The following is a 21,641-nucleotide window of genomic DNA, read 5'->3' on the forward strand; positions in this document are numbered from 1 at the left end:
TAACTAAATAAATAAATAAATTTAATTTAACTTTTTTAATTAATTATTAATTCAGTAAAGTGGCAAACGGTCCGTTTCGGTAGTAGCAGGCATGGAGTTCACTGCACACGCCTGTCAACGCTATCTCTGACAAAGGAACCCGAATTTTTCAGAAACCGTGAACTGAGGCTATGAGGCGTCCGTGAAATTTTCCATGTTGGAAGTTGAACATGGTATGTGTTGTTTCTGTAAAAAAAACGCTACCACATACATAAATAAATTCTATTCGAGGTCATTATACCCTTCGTTTTGGTACGGTGTTCGCTGAGGAAGTTGTCGGAGAAAGGTTCCACTGTCTCACGGTTAGGAAGGGAACGGCATCACGCCGCTATTTGATTCAACGGCGGCGGAGAACGAGAGCGTCACCCATGGCGACCACTTCTCGACTGAAGGGCGTTGTAGCCGTGGTTGCTGCGTCGGGAGCTTACGCGGCTCTCAATCTTCGAAATCCAGATGTCTCTGCCAATGACAGAGGCGATTCTGAAAGCACAAGGCAGAAAATCAGCGACCCAAATGCTGTCGTTCCAACGAGGGAAGTCCAGAAGTCGGCTCTAATAGGAAGCAGTATTAGCAGTCCTTTCGACGTTCTTGTTGTTGGTGGGGGAGCAACGGGTTGCGGGGTGGCGCTGGATGCTGTGACGCGTGGTCTCCGGGTTGGGCTTGTTGAGAGAGACGATTTCTCGTCGGGAACGTCGTCCAGGTCTACCAAATTGATTCACGGTGGTATGTGTTTTCTCTTTCGAGCTACTTTATAATCCTTTCTGACGGATTAGAACGCACTTGTTTCTATGATTTCGGTTTTTATTTCTATTACATGTGTCGCTTTGGTAATTTCTACTGTTATTGTGATTTGATTTAGAATCTGTATTGCGGCAGGAAGCTGGGTTCATCTATGTTAACTTTAGACTGAAAAGACTTGCACTCTGTATTGGTAGTGGTTGGAGATGGCAAGCATTATTTTTTAAGACGAACCACCTTAAAATGCATGAATTGAGGAGCATCTACACTCGAATAATCAATTATTCTTATTGGTCATAGAAGGGGAATTTTTACGAGACTGATCCTAGGAAGGATGCCGACTTCTATATTTGTGGGATTTGTTGGTAGAATCATATTTAATGGTTTATTACCGGTTGACTATCTAGTCGTTGTGCTTGATTTATTGTACTCATTTGGGACTTGTTATGGATTTAATTGGGGCCCAGATAGAATTTATGTTATTTTTATTAGTTGTGATGAAGTTGATAAGTTGATTTTGATGTGTAGGATCACATACATTGTCTAGAAAAAAAGAATCTTTTTAATTTATTTTTTAATGGTAGCTGCTCTATATAATTGCTAATAATGTGTATAATTGAATAACATTCAATCACCCAACAATAGGACAGGTATGATTCTGAAATGTTGGCATTCCTTTCTTTTCATAAGGTCCAAACACTTGCAATAAAGGCAGTCTATAAAATCTTCTTGTGCTTGGACAATTACATGTTTCAAGTCTGAGCTATCAAATTAGGAAAAGATGAAAGGAAAGATATTTGCTAGCCTAAAAAAAATAAAAAAAATGCTTGTAATGGATCAATGTTCAATCACACCTACAATAAAACAAGTATGATTCTCAATTATTCTATTGTTACTTTCTGTCCATAAGGCTCAAACAGTCGTAGCAAATGTAGCTAAATGCCCAAGAAACCCCAAATATGGTGTAGACAAATATGCATTTCTTTTGCCTAAAACTTTAGCAAAATTGGACTAACCACTATCTGGCAGATTGATTTCTGTAAGGGATGACTAGGACCCGATAACTCCATGCCTAGAAATGAACTCTCAAAATGAATAATAGGGCCTTAACTGTAAGAACTTGGTCTAATTGCCACTATTTTAAACACCATATGTCATAAGTAAACTGTAGTAATGCCGTATTGGAAGGTACCTAAGAGCTTGGATATGCTCTAATGAACCTAAATGATGCTCTTGGTTGAAAATGACAGCCAAATCATCCCTTTCTATGTTAGACAACATGGGACATAGAGGACACCCTTGCCCAATCTGTTTTGTGCTTTTGAAGAAGCCTTTCATTGCTCCATTCTCTAGGAGGTCTAATACAAATCCCAACGTTTCTATGGCGTTTTTTTTTTTTTTTTTTTTGAAATGATAAAAATTTTATTGAAAGAAAGGGCCAAAAAACAAAGAAAACAGTCCTATGGGAGGCTTGTCCCACCATAATTACAAAAAGAAAATCAAAGAAAAATCAATGAACATTAAATAAAAATGATTCCCACAATAAAATCATATAAATTAACATCTTGTTGAGCCAACCATAGAATTTGTGCCACAAATAATATGAACCCAAAAGAACTTGATGCATATCTCAAAACCTCATCAAAGATGTGAAGGAAACAGCATGGGGTCTTTCATGAAGTAAACCATGATGTGATAACCATAGGATCCCCTACTAAAGGGCACGAAAAACTCTGCTGAACACCTAGAGGCCACAAAGAAGGACATGAAGTTCCACCTTTGAAGAGTTGCACTGCCCAAAGGAGGCAAAGTAAACCCAAACAATTTGACTTGAGTTATCCTGAATGACTCTCCTCCCATCTTTTCCATGACTTGATCAAGGATTTTTTTTTTCCATATCAATTTTAATTAATACTCAAGCGCCTTTTCTAAATATCAAGTCATCCCTTTCCATATTGAGGAAAGGGTGCACCAATTCTTAAGCTGAAAAGCCAAATTTAGATATTGTCTACCTTGTATGAATATACTTTGGTTAAAGCTAAAAATTGAGGGAAGAACTTTTCCTAACCTTGGTAGAAGTCAAGCCATCTTCTTATAGACACTACAAACTAATGAGCCTAAAATCACTTGAACTCTTTGCACCTATTTTCTTGAAATGAGGGCCATAAACAATGTGCTGAATGCCTTTTTGTTAATGCCATAATCATAAAACACAATGAGAGAACGATAGTGAAAACTACTAACTTTTTATGGAATTCCAAAAAAAAAAACCATTTGCAAATCCAAAAAAAAAAAGCATATGGACTTGAGCACCTATCTATTAGCATGGATGATATGGGTACCACTTTTTCCTTCTACATTCTAATTTGCATCTGTTCTTGAGTGCGAGAAATGGGATTGTGTGTATGCAACCTTTCTAGTAGGTCGTCAACATAAAACTTTGAAAAAAAAAAATCAATTAGGGCATTTGAAATATGATTTCTATAGGACCTTTTGTGAACATGAGAACTTCATTAGCTCTAAAAATATTCACAATATTTTTCTTCTATGAACCGAAGCAACTGTATGGAAAGATCTTGTTGCGTCCTCCCTCCTAAAGCCATATGAAACAAGCTTGTAGCTTCCTGTAGATTCTTTCATTGTTGAAGCCAATTTTCAAATCCTTCTTGTGATTTGCATGTGCTCTGTAATTGTAAAATGCAAATCAACCTCCTCAATCATTCTAAGAGGATCCTTTTGTTTGTTTTAAATGCTCCCAGAGGACTCTATACACCATGATTTAATCTCCAACTTTTAGCTGCTTAAGCTTGTTAGTTGAGTACAAAGATGTTCCACATTGAGTTCATTCATTGTATGAGATATTGCTCTATACTCGGCTTGACCGCTGCGTTTGGCCACTTCATTTTGGTTCTGACTCCAACTAACCGGATTACCTCCAATAAAGCAACAATAACCTATTGTGGATCTCCTATCTATCTTCCACCTCACATAATTCGCATTAGAATAGCCTAGCACATTAATTTTCTCATGAGAGGTGTAGCAAACCTTTTCCTGGAGCACCTCACCTCCAAGTGTACATTGCGAGGATGCTCCATAAATTGGCTTATAACACCCACTGCAAAGGATATATCTAGCCTCGTGAGGGTGGCATAAATTGGTTTACCTACTAAGAGTCTATACTGAATTTTATCTTTAAGCTCAGACCCTTGATCATTGTGAAGACTAACAATGGCTTCCATAGGGGTATCCATTGGATGTGCACCCAAAAGACCAACTCATATAACATGTCTAGGACATACTTCCACTGAGAGGGAACAATTCCTTGTTATTTTTTGCTACCTCAATAATAAGAAAATATTTTAACTGTCCTAAATCTTTCATCTGAAATTGTTGTGCTAGATACTCTTTAACATCACAAATTCTTTTCAAATAACTTTTCGTCAAACACAATATCGTCGACATACATAATAAGAATCACGATTCTTGACTGTCTTTTCAGTACTAACATGGAATGGTCACAAACAACAATACTTAAACTTTTCAAGCCAAGCCCTAGGCTCTACTTTAGACTATAAATTGCCTTTTGCAACTTGTATACTTTTTCTGTCTCCTCCTGAGTAACATATTTAAGAGGTTGCTCCATATACATCTCTTCCTATGAATCACCTTAGAGAAAGACATTCTTAATATCTAATTGATGTGTGGGATAGAGAAAGACATTCTTAATGTCTAATTGATGAGGGGGTTATCCCTTATTCACTGCCATAGACACTAGAATTTAGACAAAAGTAAGACGAGCTATATGAGAAAATGTCTTGAATACATTAATTCCATAAGTTTGGGTGTATTTCTTTGCCACTAATCGAGCTTTGTACCTCTCAATATTGCCATCAACTAGATACTTGATGGTACAGACCCATCGACATCCAACAATGGCTGTTCCTTTAGGTGGTTGATAAAGTGTCTGTGTACCCTAAGAAATCAAGGCCTTCATTTCTACATCATAGCTTGTTTCTACTTTGGCAACACTACAACCTCCTGCACTGTTTAAAAATAGAAGTAGACAAGGACAGGGCAAAGGTTTTATAGGAAGAAGACAAGAAATCGAGCGACACATATTTAGAGATAGGGTGATAAGTACATGATCTTTTTTCTTTCTAGAGTGCAATGGGAAGAGCGAAATCAGAAGGTTCAGAATCTGTAGATGAAGAATCCGATGGTTGAACTTGAGAAGGAGGCTCTTGTTGTTGTATGCGGCTGCATTGATATACATGGAGTGGCTTTAAGGGTGAAGATAGTGGTGAGAAGTAGGTTGAAGTGTACTTGCACTGGATTCATCCATAACAACTATAAGAATTGGATTGTCAACAACTAGATTATCATTAATAGGACCCAAAGGTAATGAGGACACATTTGATGATGAAAAATAGGGTATATTCTAAAAAAATGTGACATCAATATATATATATATATATATAAGTGTTCCTCATAAGAGGATTAAAGCACTTATACCCTTTTTGATATCGAGAATAACCCAGAAAAATTACAATCCATAAATTACAATCTGTAGATGAAGAATCCGATGGTTGAACTTGAGAAGGAGGCTCTTGTTGTTGTATGCGGCTGCATTGATATACATGGAGTGGCTTTAAGGGTGAAGATAGTGGTGAGAAGTAGGTTGAAGTGTACTTGCACTGGATTCATCCATAACAACTATAAGAATTGGATTGTCAACAACTAGATTATCATTAATAGGACCCAAAGGTAATGAGGACACATTTGATGATGAAAAATAGGGTATATTCTAAAAAAATGTGACATCAATATATATATATATATATATATATATATATATATATATATATATATAAGTGTTCCTCATAAGAGGATTAAAGCACTTATACCCTTTTTGATATCGAGAATAACCCAGAAAAATTACAATCCATAAATTACCACACACAAGGCACCACAAATTACAATCCACAAGGCACAACAGGAGCAACACAGAAACGTCTAGATTAACTTAATTAGATGCGAGTGCCCCCCCCCCCGCCCGACACACACACAAAATTGAATATTGAATTAGGGCAATCTCTAGTACATCAAACCGGCACCCTTCACTCAAAATCAATTAGGCACCAACTCTAAGCCAAATCCACAATTTATGCAACTACGCATATAGGCCACAAACTGTGCAAGTTTGCATAGGTATAGCCCAACCCATATTCAGGTCAAGACCTTTCTTGGGGTTACAATCAAGCATAGGAACTACTCAAAAGACAACACAAACCATCAACCAAGTGGTTATGGCAAAAAAGAAGAGGAAATATTGAACCTGTACTCACTTAAATAGGTAAAATTGATGAAATCTCTAGAATAGGGGTTGCAGGTCTATAGAGAGGAGGGATAGGACAGAACATGATTACTCACCTAAACTTTATCAATTCATAAAACCCTTAACCTCTATTCAAGATATCTCAAACTGGAGGGGAAGTGCTCCAATGGAGAGAACCACAATCAAATGAACTGGGCCAGTTGTTAGACACCAGTCTAGGAAGTCCTTGAGCATTAGACTCATGAAAGAGGTCTGGTCACTCCATAATAACTAGAAACACCAGCACAACCCCCAACCTCCTAGAGCCCCTGTTACAGTGGCTAAAGCTAAATTTTGATGGGTCATCCCGCAGAAACTTTGGCCCAGCTTGTGGGTGGCATAATTAGAGACTCTAACTGGGTGAGACTGCTGGCCTACTCAGGCACAGCAGGAATTTGAATTCAAATGAGGTCGAAGCCAGCATATTGTATGCGGGTATCAAGTTATACAAGTTGCACTTTGGCAATTCACTAATAATGGAAGGGGCCTCAACTCTAGTCAGTGGCTAGGGAGCAAACCAGCAGCTGCCCCATGGAAGCTAAAGAACCTATTTGATGTGATCAGGTACATAACAGTTGAATGATGAAAGCATTGAAAGGGATTCCTAGATCAGCTAACTCAACAGTTGATAAGTTAGCCAAAGAAGGTGCATCCAGATATAGTTTGGCCTTCAGGCCCTTGCTTGGGCTTTAGCTCCTTGAGCTTCTTGTACTTTTATGTTGTACCCTTTTTTCGACACGGTGATGATTTTATTTCAAAAGAAAGCAAGAAAATACATCAAGTGAGGCCTTCCCTAACAATTGAAGGGAGGGACCCAATTTAGCACAAGAGTCAGCAGCCGTATTGGCTAATCTAAGTGCATGAGAGACCAAGTACAAGTAATAGAGGAGATAATATCCATGATGTCTAGAAAATGTTGCCAATGACACCAAGGAGGGAAGGAGGCGGTGGAGCACCATCCAATGATAACTTTCGAGTCTCCTTCCTCAATAAGCGAACCACTGAAGTGATCCTGAAATATGCAGAGGCCGTGAAGGAGGTTCGAGAGCTCAGCCGTAGTTAAGTCTGCAATGCCGAGTGGACCAAAATATGAGATAATTTCTGAGCCTCGTAGATCAAAGATCACCCTACCAAAGCCAGCCAATCTCGGATTCCCAAGAGCACTACCATCAAAGTTAAGCTTAAAGTAACTGGTGGGGGGTAGAAAAGACAAACATTTAAGCAATAACCTTCCAGTTGGTGCGGATAGGAGCGCATGAGAGGCATGCAAATTCTTTCCGAGTGTGAATCCAGGTGGAGATTAGGCCCATGGCAATACAAACCACCTCAACAGTTGAACGGAAAGCACAATCAAAACTCTGGGAATTCCTCTCCTTCCAGAGGCACAGGGGATGCAAGCAATACAAGCAAATAAATGAAGCTTGCCAAGATTGGGAAGGCGAGCCCTAAAGGGGTAGCGGCACATGGTGCTCAGGTCAGGAGGGATGCAAAAATTGAGGCCCATGCTGTCAATCAGGGAGGTCCAAACCTACCAGGGGAAAGCACAGTGAAGGAGGAGGGGACTAATACTCTCGGTCTCTAGCCCATGGAAGGTGTAGAGGGGATCAAGAGCAGTATTGCCACACCGAATGAGATTGTCAGCAGTGAGAATCTTGTTGTGGCAAGTGCTCTAGAGAAAAAATTTCTCTTTGGGAGGAGCCAAGTGACGCCAGCAATGGAAGTTGAGTGAGGGGCGGGAGTTTGGTCCAACCCATAAGATGACGATAAGCCGAAGAAATCGAGAAACACCTGCTATCATCAGGAAGCCAGATTATTCGGTTAGCCACTTGAGGATGAATCTTAATACTGCCAAGCTCTTCAATTAAGGCCTCCTAATCACTGAGGCCACGTCTCAGACGAAGATTCCAGAAGCCGTTTCCCCAAGCATCAGAGACAGAGAGATCATGTCAAGTGGTGAGCTGAAGAAGCCACGGGTAGGATGTGGCAAGAGGGCCATCACTCGACCACCAGTTAGTCCAAAAACATAGGTTAGAACCGTCACCAAAAAAATAGCGAATGACAACGCGGGATGTGGAGAGCAGATGGAACATGGCTTTCCAAATGGGGGAGAGGTGACGACTGCTGCCATCCGTAATCCATCTATCCCCAAGACACTGCATCTTGGAGGCCACCATTGGTTTCCAAGAAGTCCCCAAGGTGGAGTTGAGCTTCCAGAACCACTTTAACAAAAGGGTATTGTTAAGGAATAGTCCCACATGGATTAGTGAGTACAAATATCTTGAGTTTATTAGTTGAGAAAGAGGCTTCCTAAGGTGGCTAGTCATTTTGGGATGGACCTTGGACCCAACTTAACATGGTATCAAAGCAGGTACTCATATGTGGGCCTGCACCTAAACTATTTACTTGTAGAGCCACAAAAGAGGGCCTACACCTAAACTATCTACTTGTAGAGCCACAAAAGAGGGCCTACACCTAAACTGCCTACTCCTAAATTATCCACTTGTAGAGCCACAAAAAGAGGGTCTACACGTGAAGGGGAGTGTTACGGAATAGTCCCACATGGATTAGTGAGTACAAATATCTTGAGTTTATTAGTTGAGAAAGAGGCTTCCTAAGGTGGCTAGTCATTTTGGGATGGGCCTTGGACCCAACTTAATAGGTATATCCCATCTCCTTGGTGTGTCTGATCCCCAGACCACCCAAAGATTTCGGCATATTAACATCATCCTAGCTGACAAGATGATAATGAAACTCATTTTTTTGAGGGAAAATGTCTGAAAATTCAATAAAAATAGAGAAAAATATACAACCTACTGGGGAGGGCCAACTTCCACAGCAAGGTGTTGGAGGGAACATCCCCGTTTAGCGTGTCAGTCTGCCAATGATTGGCAGATCTAAGGGGTGTGAGTCCATATACTATTTAGATTACAAATTATGTTACAAATTTCTAAATAAATGTCCCAATGTCTCCAGGGAGGGCAAATTCCGTTTGCACACCAATCAATAACAACCTTCGAGTCCCCTTTAATGATAATGAAACTCATTATCGGTGCCACACCTTAGGAATCGTCTCTTCATCATATCGATGAGTCGACAGATAGAGGTTGGGCTAGGCAGGAACGAGAGGAAGTAATTGGGTATACTGCTAGGCACGAGTTGAGGAGAGTCAGTCTGCCAGCTTTGGAGAGCTTCCTACCCTTCCAAGTGGAAAGTTGGCACTCAAGCCTCTTAATGACCGGGTCCATAATCCCATCCAGGGCCTACAGTCAATAAGAGGAAGGCCAAGCTAGGGGGAAGGGGTAGACGCAATCGAGCATCCCAAAGTGTCTGCCATGAGCTGAAGGAGGGGAGGGTCAATATGGTAACCCATGATGGTCATCTTTCCCCAGTTGACCTTCTGATCTGAAGTGATCCTAAATAGGTCGAGGAGGACCTGAACTTGATCTAGCGTGCCATCACCGAAGCAAATAGTGTCGTCTGCAAATTGAAACAGAGGAATATTAAAGCAACTCTGGTCTGAAACAGCTTCGAGCCATACAATTCTACTTTATGTTGTACCCTATGTTATAATTCTATTGCTCAGTTGATTAATAAACTTCTCACCATTTCAAAACAAAAAAAGAAGTGATGTAGCTAGATGCATTTTTTTTTTTGAATATGGTGATTTTTTAAATAAAAAGGAGATTACAAGGAGAGGGAGAGGAAAGCCCACAATCCCCATCGGAGAAGGATTCTCCAACTTATAAACTAGTTCTCATTACACCTCAACTGGCTAAGCCATCAGCAACATGATTTGCTTATCTTAAAACATGATGCCAAGAAACAGTTAAGCCCAAACACAACTGCATTATGTCATCATAGGTTGAAACTCCAAGCAGGAGGGGGATCCTCTGAACATGAAGAAATGACTATAGAACCGTTGCCTTCAATCATAGGAGGACATGTTAAATGCTGAACATAAAGCTGTAACCCTGCAAGATGTGCCTTAAATTTTATTTCCATCGCATTGCACACACCACTTGAGCCAGGGAAAGAAGCTTTCATGACACCCATAGAATCCTTCCCAACCCTCCTATACTAGCAGGCCTAGGATTACCAAATGAGCTCCCATCAAAATTAAACTTGAGAAAATGTAGAAGGTGGGGTCTCCCAGGAAAGCATACGTGGAGGAAAATAAGAGCAAAACTTAGCAAAATGGACCAATTCCTTTTAATGACAGAACTTGGATAGGATGAGGGGACCCCAAAGGAATGAACCCTTAAAAGAATTGAGTGGACAACATGGTCAACTACGTCCCCCTTCAGAATCTTACACACCATTGAATGTCTCAAATTTCTTTCCTTCCAAAGACTCCACAATACTGCAGCTACAGAAATATGACAAAAGTTTTTACCATCCTCAAGAAAGGCCCAGAAGAATGCTGAGAAGTGAACTCCACCATTTGGGAAAAACAAGTGGAAACCTCAAATTTTTCTAGAAAGTCATCCCAGACCCATCTGGCTAAAAGTGCAATGAAGAAGAATATGATTAGCATATTCCTCCATGACAGAACTTGCATAAACTATTAACCACCTGCTCTTGTTTGGCTAGTTCATCACAAGTCGAAATTCTCCCATGAGCTGCAACCCAATTGAAGCAAAGTACCTTTGGAGGACAGATAACCACCAAACATGAGAAACCAATCACCAACCACAAAGCTGAGATGTGGCAGTGAAGAAATTATAATAGGATGCTGATGTAATCTTACCTGAAGAATCCAAACTCCATATAGGAATATCAGCGTCATAACCTTTCAGAAAAATAGAATCCAACAACTGTATTAGATGCATTCTTTTTTTCGGTGATTAATCTTTACTGTATTAAATAATCACCCACATGCATGGGACATTGGTCCTCCAATTTCTCTCCCAGAAATGCCTTCTATTTGCACCCCTTGGTAGGGCCATATATGTTGCAGACTACAAATGTTTTCCATTTGCTGTTTCTGAATTTTGCTTAAAACTGAACAAATTTGATTATGTCTGCCCATGTAGTAAGAAAGCAATTTGAAGAAGCAGTGTGCCATGGAGTGGATTGCTCTCATGCGGCACTTGTGCAAGAAATGACGATGGCTGGCCACTTGATTCACACAAGCCAGTCTTCCCTTTGGGTACTTGCACTTAACTACCACACCACACAGCAGAATGTGAAGGAAAGAGATTAGAAAATAAATTAGTTCTAGAACACTCTCTCTACAATACTAAATAAAGAAAATGGCTGCAAGTACAAGTGGCTTCCCATGTAAATGAGGCTGTCTGCTTCATATGATTGTACACCTCATTTGACTCTCCTAAACTGCAGGGGTACTTACCCACAAGACACAACTACTCTAATAAGACAGGAATCTGTAGGGCATGCCCATTGTCAGTGCATTCTTACTATATACTTGTCCCTTAGTAACTACCTCAGTTCAAGGGACACTCCATCTATGAGCTGGTTAGTTTGGCTATCTGGGAGCTGTAGTGCGGCAACGTTCATTCAGTGTGCTGCCTTTATGACAAGCAGCTTCCAGTTCCAGCCATTGAGCATCATGGCTAGACCAAATTTCTTGCAATAGTGAAGGATTGATAGCTTGAAGCTTAGTTTCTTGTAAAAAAATTACAGTTGGACTATTGGTTGAGAGCAATTAACTAGTGTTCTTTTCTTTCTCTAAAAAAAATTAGTGTTCTTTTATGGCAATCACCTAAAGGACAAATACTCTAATAGAGCTATGGCAGTGAATAGCGATTGATGCATATTGGAATTTGCATGCATCTCTGTCAATTGTAATTGTTGTGCCTCATTCACAACGGCTCGTCTTGGTGTAACTGGAGAAGTTTGATTGAGTCTTTTCTTGTTCAGTCTCTCCTCCCATAGAACTTTGTAGTATATGGACTTCATCACTCTGACAAAATTCACCCTGCCAAATCATCTGTCAGATGTGCTGGTATGCTTAGAGATGTAATCTTTGTTCTTCCACGGGATCAAAGTATTCTGCATATCATCGAGTCAGCCAATGATTCTACACGCTAATTAGAAAAGTGCTCTCTTGTCCATAGTGATTGTCAGACAACCCCTATCATCCATGTTTGCAGCTCTCAGAAACACTATCATCAAGCTATCTAATGCCTCAACTGAATTTATGTAAGTTGTCACTGTTTTGCTTGCTTTAAAGATTTTCACTTCAAATGATCCTCCATAATCAATGTCCAATTACCATTGTGCCCTACCATGACAAAACGAAAAACACTTTTTTCATGGTATCAGATGTAGAAACCTACTAAAAATATTCATAAAGCTAACTCGGCTAGGCAATTAGAACCAAATCAAGGCTGGATCCCCTTAGCTCTAGGGCTTTGTCCTTCTTATTTTTACCAGACAATTTGGACTCAGTCTATGACCACTTTCCATCGTAAAGGGCTTTTGGAGTCTTATGTCATGGGTCAGGCAACTCGTAGCAGAGTGAGATTCCTTTCTATTACTGGGTTTAACCTGTCAAATTCATTTAGTGTTTGTTCATTTTGTACTTCTTTTATGTGCCTAATTTTTTCATGTGTTGGACCACTCGAACTAGGGGGATGTGGGCCTGTGGCCAGGTTTTACCTGTTGATTTGCATGGACTAATCTTTTTTCTGTAATTCTTTCCAATACCTTCAAAATGCAATCTATCCTCCTTTTCTATTTTCATGTTTTTGTTATTTTTGCCTTTTTCGGTACCCCGAGTAGAAGTCATGGAGTAGTCACTTTGCGAACTTCTTTATACATCTAAGGTGGTTATTCATGGACTGCTGGGAAGTAGTAGGCAATTGTGATAACGCACGAAGTTACTTTTGCTCAGTCTACTCCAACACTCTATTTCCTTTTATAGTATTTGAATAAAGGTTGTAGCCATGTGTATAATTTTCTGAGAAAGAGTTCAGTTGCCAGAACTTGTTGGTTTATTCTCTGTTATGTTTCACAGTCTGCTGTCTTGATTGGTTCTTTCTCATTTCCCACTAAACTTTCAAGTACCAGGTCTTGCCGGCATGGACCCTTCATATATCTGCAATCTTTACAGTGAACGAGAACTTTACAAATTTCTGATCCTTCTTTGTTCTTGCTGTTTTTGCCAGGGGTTCGCTACCTTGAGAAAGCTGTTTTCAACCTTGACTATGGTCAACTTAAACTGGTGTTCCATGCACTAGAGGAGCGCAAACAAGTGATTAAGAATGCACCGCATCTATGTAATGCTTTACCATGCATGACTCCATGCTTTGATTGGTTTGAGGTAGTGTACTATTGGTTGGGATTAAAACTATATGATTTGGTTGCTGGCCCTAGAATGTTACATCTGTCCAGATATTATTCTTTGGATGAGTCTGTGGAACTTTTCCCAACTCTTGCAAGGAATGGTCGTGGTAGAAACTTGAAGGGTACTGTGGTCTATTATGATGGACAGATGAATGACTCCAGACTTAATGTTGGTTTAGCTTGCACAGCTGCATTAGCTGGGGCTGCAGTGCTTAACCATGCTGAAGTTATTTCTTTTATTAAGGATGACACTGGTGAACGAGTAATTGGTGCTCATATTCGAGACAATTTAACAGGTATTACTGATCACATTTTCATAATTCTCTCTGTGGGGAACAACTTAGTCTGGAAGTCCTTTTTAACTTAATTCCTTGACATGAGTGACTTCTTTATAGGACTATTTTGGTAAATGGAACACATTATTCTTGTTGAGGTACTTTTGCATGTTATTGTGGAAAAGATTTTTATTGTCATTCTCAAATAATCCTCTCTTTATTTTGTTTCTGATTTTATGTCATCTTTAGTATGAAGACAAGATGTTCAAATTCAATATTTAAGATATAGGACGAGCTATAGGTTAGTAGCTATATGAATGTATTCATGCATGTGGAATAAATTTTTTTGTCACCATGATTTATTTTATGCTCCTGAGGTTATAAATGTTGGGTTTGCTTTTCTGGTGCTGCAAAGCATGCAAACTAGTTGATGTATTTTTATTCTTTTAAATTTTGTCTAGGTACTGCAATTACTATCCTACTATTCTCCATGGTTAGACCATCTTGAGCACTTATGATTCATATTATCTTGAAGTGCATCAGGCAAAGAGTTTGACACATATGCAAAGGTCACTGTGAATGCGGCAGGCCCGTTTTCAGACTCGGTGAGGAAGATGGCTGACAAAGACAAACAACCTATTATTTCTCCTAGCAGTGGAGTACACATAGTTCTTCCTGATTACTATTCACCTGAAGGAATGGGTTTAATTGTTCCCAAAACTAAGGATGGTCGTGTGGTATTCATGCTCCCTTGGTTAGGCAGAACAGTTGCAGGAACTACAGATTCCAACACTACAATAACAATGCTTCCAGAGCCTCATGAAGACGAGATACAATTTATTTTGGATGCCATATGCGATTATCTTAATGTGAAGGTTTGTTATCATTACTGTTACTTGTTCACCTTGTTCGAGTAGATATCCTTGGCTGTATTAAATTCTCTCTGCAGATTCATAATTGCAACTCATTGCTGGGGTGGTACTGTATTTGCAGTACCAACAAAGTCATCCAATTGCTTGTTGTGTTCTTGTGTTGGCAACCATGACTTATCATCTGATTGGTGCCAACGTGGATATGCAATAATTAGAATCTCCCCAACTGATTTGAGCTCTCAGATTAATCCTGAAGGGGAGGTTAGGTATAAAAAGTTCCTCGCTGATATTGAACTTGTGAAAATGGAAAAGAGTTAGATGCAGTTGTATAGTGTGGTAATTTTAGATGGTGTAGCATGCCTTAATTCAGTGAGATCCTTTAAGTGATATGTGCTGGTAACCTTTAAAACAGTTGTACGTACTTGTGCAATGTGCTGCCTCTACTAATGCATCCAGATTCATAACTTGTAAGCTCTTCTAAAACTATCCGGTGGGAGTTTTCTCTGAACAGGAATACTCAACCCCTTATATTTAATACTGGCCATCATTATTATCAAAAGGGCCGTGTTGCAACTTTGTTAGCACAGGCTACACGAAAGCTCCTCGATTTTGCTTTATCATTACTTCTATCGGTAAGTTGATTTTCTTTTACGTCATCTACCCTTTTCCATCTTAGAAATATTTGGGGTTTCAGTCTGATCATTCTGTATTTGTTAGAAAATTTAAGGCAGGTATTGTTGTCTTGATAGTGTATGTGGGTGATTGTCCTTTCTAGCAGTGGTTCTGTTGGAATTGAAGACATAAAAACAGTATCAAGGAAGTGTTCCAGACTAAGGATTTGGGTAAGTTCGAGATAGTTTCTTGGTATAGAAGTGCAGAGCTGTAGGGGTCAAGCCAATTGATACCCCTATGGAATTGAACTTGGATTTACATGATGATGCAAGTCCAAAGTTCAAGGACAAAACTCAGTTTCGATGCTTTGTAATTACTCTATGCCATGGTTATATGCCCAAACATCTCATTTGCTATGGGATTTTTTAGTCAGTTTATGGAAGACCCTGACTTACATGGCAGACATCTCATTTGCTGTGGGAGTTGTTAGTCAGTTTCTGGAAGACCTAGATGAGTTTATTAGATGCAGTGCTCATGGTTTGGAAATATCTCAAGGGGTCTCCTAGAAAAAGGTTTGAATTTGAAGCCTCATAGACATCCGATGTGGTTGGTTATTGTGGAGAGATGTGAGTAAAAGGGCAGTTTTAAATGAAGGGGAGAGATTGCGAGAGCTCCGTGATCACGATGGTAGTGATCCTAAGGATCAAAGAAGAACTGGAATCCAGGATTGTCACCATGGAAATGGTTGACACAAAGAGCAAGGGAGAAGGATAGAGTGAAGAATGAAACACGATAGCAGAAGAAGCAGCGAGAGTGTGTCGGAGGAGTAGCAACGATAACGAGAGAGAGAAGCTCGGAGTTGATAACCAGGAGCTTGTCTCAGAATCAGAGAGGGACCCAGATGGCGGAGATTTGGAGACTAGGGGGACCTAGCTCTCACATTTCGAATCGGCAACACACAACAGATTGCGAGAAGAGAGAAGTTCAGAATGGCGTTCCGTGCGTCAATCCAAGAACCACCGAAGACAACGAGGTCGGAAATTGGGTTACTGTCCACAAAAGATCAACTTGGCCTAGGAATTGTGCAGTCTCAACCAGTTTGACTCTTGATGACTTTCGCATCGAATATGGCAGCACATTCCTTACCATTTCTAGCAGAGATTTTCCGCTCCACCACCTACATCCGGATGACTGTGAGGAATAAACGATCCTTCATTTCCGCCAACAGCTACCTGTGCGACGTTTATCCCACAATTCGAGGTGGCTACCATTGATTGTCACTTTGGTACTGCGATGACGAAGGAACTCTGATCGGGATGCTGGCTTCCACATTCATGGCTTTCGGGACCTGCAACAACATAGAATGCAAAATCGTGCAAAGCCGAGGTTGCACCATCATGGCACATTTTTTACATTCCTAAAATCACCACTTCGAATTTTGGATGACGCCGTTTTGCCCATTGCCTGTGAAGCTTTCTCATTCCCCAGCCCCCACATTCCACCTCCCAATGCTGCTGCATTCCTCTCTCTTCCATCAACACCTGCAATTGTAGCTCAAAACCATAAATCGACACTCGCTTCCCCATCCACACTCCCCTCCCATTTGCTTCGTAATGGTTAGGAGATACTCACCCTTGCTGTCAATGCTGAAGTGAGTAAACCATGTTGTGATGGAACTGACGTCTTTCTATGGTTCTCCCAACAACTTGGCTTGGACTACAATCCTTCGAGCTCGTTTCTGGGACCTTGCGAATGGTTCATCCAATTTAGATCTCGCCACCAAGCTATCACCCAACTGAGACTTTACCGTTGCTACCATCTGCGACTAGAAACCTTGTTCGCCAACAAATTCTTTCGGGCAATGGCTGCTAATCCGGAAGTTGATTTTCAGGACTCCATAAATTACATCTTGGGTAAAGAAGAGAGGAGAAGAGGAGAGAAGAATAAGGTTATGGACTTAGTCCAAACCCTCCCCCTTAAGCTCTATTTATACATGCTAAAAGTAACAATATTACATTTATACCCTTCACCCCAATAAAAGTGAAGAAGAGACAAACGTAAACTAATTACATCAATGACACTCCAACATATTCATATCTTCCAACACTCCCCATCAAGCTGGGAGGTAATGGCAGTGATCCCAACTTGAAACAAATAACATAGACATAGTAATAATCTCCTCCATCACGGTGTCCCAAGGATAAGTACGAAATTGTGCACAAACTTTCGAAGGATAGAAATGGGAGATAGAACATAAGTCAACTCAAAAGTAATGATTGGATGGTGCTCCTCCCCGTCAGACCCCCCTTGGCGACATTGGGATGTTTTTTTGAGATTTCTGATATTGTATCTTCCATTTCATGTAATTGGTTTCATGTTCCTAGTTCAGCAAACTCTGTTGCTCACTTTTGTGCTAAATTAAGAGCTTCCCTGCAATCTCTTGTTGTAAGGGGAGGATTCCCTTAGTAGCTGTTCTAAAAAAAAAGGGCAGTTTTATAATATGTGTGAGATCCTAGTTGATGCTGATTTTAGGGCAGTTTCATAATATGATGAGTTTATTATTATGTAGTAGTCAGGGTTTTGAAATATCTCAAGGGGTCTCCTAGAAAAAGGTTTGCATTTTAAGCCTCGTAGACATCTGATGTGGTTGGTTATTGTGTAGTGATGCAAGTAAAAGGGCAGTTTTATAATATGTGTGAGATCCTAGTTGATGCTGATTCAGGGGCATTGTAGTCCCTTGACCTAAAGTGACTTATTAGTTACTAGAACATATGGGTATTTGGTTCCTTTTAGTTGTAAATTGTAATAAATAGAGGGGTCTATTAGTGCCCTTATCTCCTGATTTCTAAATTAATGACAGCCTCGCTTCTCTCTTCCTTGCTTACCTTGTCTCCAGTACTCAAAATATTTCAATTTTACATGGTATCAGAACCTTGTTAATCAGGTCAAGTGTTCTCTAATCTCTTTTCCTCTTCCATTCTCTCTTTCTTTCTCTCTCTCACCTGCAGCAAGAAGGGGAACCTTTTTTTCACCTGATTTCTGATCATTGCCCTAGGGTAAATGGTCTAAGTGCCTGCCTTCCTGTGTTGGGTGATGGTTTAAGTAACTGCCTGCCCTCTGTATGATCTGAGAGTTTTTTTGAGAGGGTTCTACTTCCTGTTGCTGTCCCTTATCCTATTACTGCCTGCATCACCCTATTTCTTGTGATATTAATTGGTTGAAATCTTGTGAGAATATTCTGTGAAGTGTTTATGGTATTTCTGGGTGCACATTACTATTATTCAAGTGAAGGCTCAAGTTTATGCAATCTCCAGGTTTGTCTGCATGAGTCACAGGTTAGCTTTCATATTTTATGCTATTTTCCTTAACAGGAATATTTACTTTTTATCTTATGTATGCTAGTTCTGGTAAAGTAATGATATAAAATTGACATATGATATAAGAGATAAACACAACCAGGTTTAGTAGACCTAGATTGAATCTATTGCAGTCCATAGACACTGCTCCAGTTATGCCGCAGCTCTTGAGAAGAGGAGCTTTGACCTGTTTTCTTGAGTCAGATCTACCTGGTGATTCTGGCCTTGCTGATGGTCTGTACTTGTGCATGATGAAATGTTTCTGTTGCTTGATAGATTTGTGTCTCGGTCAGTTATTTAAAGGAGGGGAAAGAAAGTGTATCTCTCAAACAAAGTTTTTTTTATCAGGGTTTCTTTAAAAGATCCAGTGACTGATATCATGTCAGACTTTGAATGTTGTTTTTTGAAATGGACGACCAAACCACAAATTATTTTCATTATCTTTTAATTATATTGTGGGTGCTTAATTGCTTATGATAAATACAGGTGCGACGTTCGGATGTTCTTGCTGCTTGGAGTGGTATCCGTCCATTGGCAATAGACCCGTCAGCCAAAAATACCGAGAGCATCTCTAGAGACCATGTTCTATGTGAAGATTACCCAGGCTTGATCACTATTACTGGTGGGAAGTGGACCACTTACCGAAGGTAAATATAGACTCTTTGTTTAGTCTTGGTTGTTGTCAGAGAGATATTTTTCGAAGAATAATTGTCAGTGATTATTAGGCTCTCTTACTATTACAATTTTCAGCATGGCGGAAGATGCAGTTGATGCATCTATAAAGTCTGGAAAACTTACTCCCTCAAACGGTTGTGTGACAAGTCACCTCTGTATTGTTGGTGGGGATGGATGGGATCCGGCATCCTTCACAGTGTTAGCACAGCAATATATACGCATGAAGAAGACTCATGCTGGGAAAGTTGTCCCTGGTGTAATGGACAGTGCTGCAGCCAGGCATTTAGCCCATGCTTATGGTACTTTGGCTGAAAGAGTTGCTGCAATAGCTCAGGTTTGACCTCTTTATCTTGGTGTTGTCTTTGGGATTAATCCATTGGCTACTTACCATAAATAAGATATTTTTGGATTACAATCCAAACAAATAGGTCGTTGTTTAAAGTAATCTAAAAGCCTCTTAGTTTTGGGCGTGAAAGCCCAGCAAGGGTTACTCCACTCTTCAAAGTAGTGCACTGAAGCAGGTTTTCAGTGTTCTGATTTTTGCAAAAAGCTGCCCAATTCCCTTGGTGATTGGGAAGAGGATAAAAGTATTAATGATTTTTCTTTAAATGGAAGTATTGATGATTTTCGTCAGTCATTCAGGGCTATTTTTTTTTTATAACAATGAGAAAAGAAGATTCAATAAAAACAAGGTGCTTGAGGGAAAAAGTGTTTATCCTCATTTTTCAGTGTGAATTTTTTAAAAGAAGACTACTTGATCATTTTGATAGTGAGTGCACTTGCATATGATTATAAGGTAGGTAACTGGTCTATCTAAATTCTCGCTACAACCATGTTATGATGAAATTCTTTTGCCATAGAATCTTTTTGTTTTCTAAACTTCCATTCACCTGTCAGTAAGGGTCATTTGGAACCCCTAGAAAAGAAAAAAAAATGAAAATTTGACCATTATTATTCCCAAAAATAGTTAGTGAAAATAAGATAATAGTTATATTCTCCTTTTTCACTAACTATTTTTTGGAATAATAATGGTCGGATTCTCATTTTCTTTTCTTTTCTATGGGTTCCAAACAGACCCTAAAGCAACAAAAAATCATAGCTTCAAGCATATGGTATTGCCAAATGTCATTCTTTTCGTTTACATCATTGCAGAATGAAAATCTGGGGAAAAGGCTTGCGCATGGGTACCCTTTCCTGGAAGCTGAAGTTGCATACTGTGCTCGCCATGAATACTGTGAATCTGTGGTTGATTTTATAGCAAGGAGGTCTCGCCTTGCTTTTCTCGATACCGATGCAGCCAGTCGGGCTGTCCCTCGTGTAATTCAAATATTGGCAGCTGAGCACAAATGGGACCGGATACGGCAGAAACAAGAATTGGAGCAAGCAAAACTATTCTTGCAAACATTTAAGTCCTCCCACAATGCTCAATTCCATGATGGGAAGCATACAGTAATGTGAGTGGTGATTCTGTTTCTTTTCGTTACATGCTTTTCAGTTCTCTTCTCCAATCGTCACAAAGTATCTTCTTCTCGCAGGGATGTGAAATAGAGTGTGAAGGTCAAGACTACAATAATGGAGCCCGTGCATGCACAGGCTTTTCTTCAATGGACTGAGATTTTGGTGCTTGGAAGGTGATGCAACTTGTAAGCAACATATATTTCTCTTACCTCTCAGATGATCAATTGTTTAATGGTATCCTGCTACATGATCTCTTTTCTGGAGAGCCAGCATTCGACGTTGTGCGATGAGCAGGTCTGTGAAACATTTCCATATTTTATATAATAATTCTCTTTTCTTATTTTCTTCAATTTGATCTCGTCTGATTTTTGGAACCCTTAGAAAAGAAAAACAAATGAGAATTTGATTATTATTATTTTTAAAAATAGTTAGCAAAAATAAGATCATGATCAAATTCTCGTTTTTACTAACTATTTTTGTGAATAAATGATCAACATGACTGAAACTCAAAATACCGCTATCACTCCAACTATGAATGTTTTTATCCTCTCTTCCATTGGTATTTCCTTGATTTACTAATTCTTCTAATACTAACAAGAACTCTTACATAGACTCTAAAACATGGGTGATAAAGTAGAAGTCGAAACCAGCCTTAAAAGATTTCGAATAAAATAGTGATAATAATCACTAAAGAGTATAATGTTTGTTACTCAAAAACATCGATATAAAAAAAGATGACCGACGGGTTAGAGAGGATTTGTTTGGGAAGGAGAGGGAGCACTTGAAATAGATAAAGAATATGATGAAGTTGGGTGAGTTGTATACAAATAGCGAAATGGTCTCTACCTTTTTTGGCATCTAATGTACAAGATTAGAATCCGATCATAGAGAATCACACCTGTGGGCTATAAACAATATAACATAACCAAATTAC

The 21,641-nt window shown here is 39.6% G+C and overlaps 1 protein-coding gene across 1 annotated transcript; it reads left to right on the forward strand.

The window, feature by feature from the left end:
- Window positions 1-166: 166 nt before the first annotated feature.
- Window positions 167-21,057, forward strand: LOC137944125 (glycerol-3-phosphate dehydrogenase SDP6, mitochondrial). The gene is made up of 7 exons (XM_068789660.1): window positions 167-762; window positions 13,282-13,755; window positions 14,278-14,609; window positions 19,061-19,221; window positions 19,325-19,583; window positions 20,402-20,703; window positions 20,785-21,057. The coding sequence occupies exons 1-7, from the start codon at window positions 408-410 to the stop codon at window positions 20,795-20,797; spliced, it is 1,896 nt and encodes a 631-aa protein (XP_068645761.1). The 5' UTR covers window positions 167-407; the 3' UTR covers window positions 20,798-21,057.
- The last annotated feature ends 584 nt before the right edge of the window (window positions 21,058-21,641 follow it).

This window comes from Aristolochia californica, unplaced genomic scaffold, assembly GCF_029961685.1.
Source record: "Aristolochia californica isolate CCGP_79_NKW_82.1479 unplaced genomic scaffold, dmAriCali1.0.hap1 SCAF_11, whole genome shotgun sequence".
Classification (NCBI taxonomy): domain Eukaryota; kingdom Viridiplantae; phylum Streptophyta; class Magnoliopsida; order Piperales; family Aristolochiaceae; genus Aristolochia; species Aristolochia californica.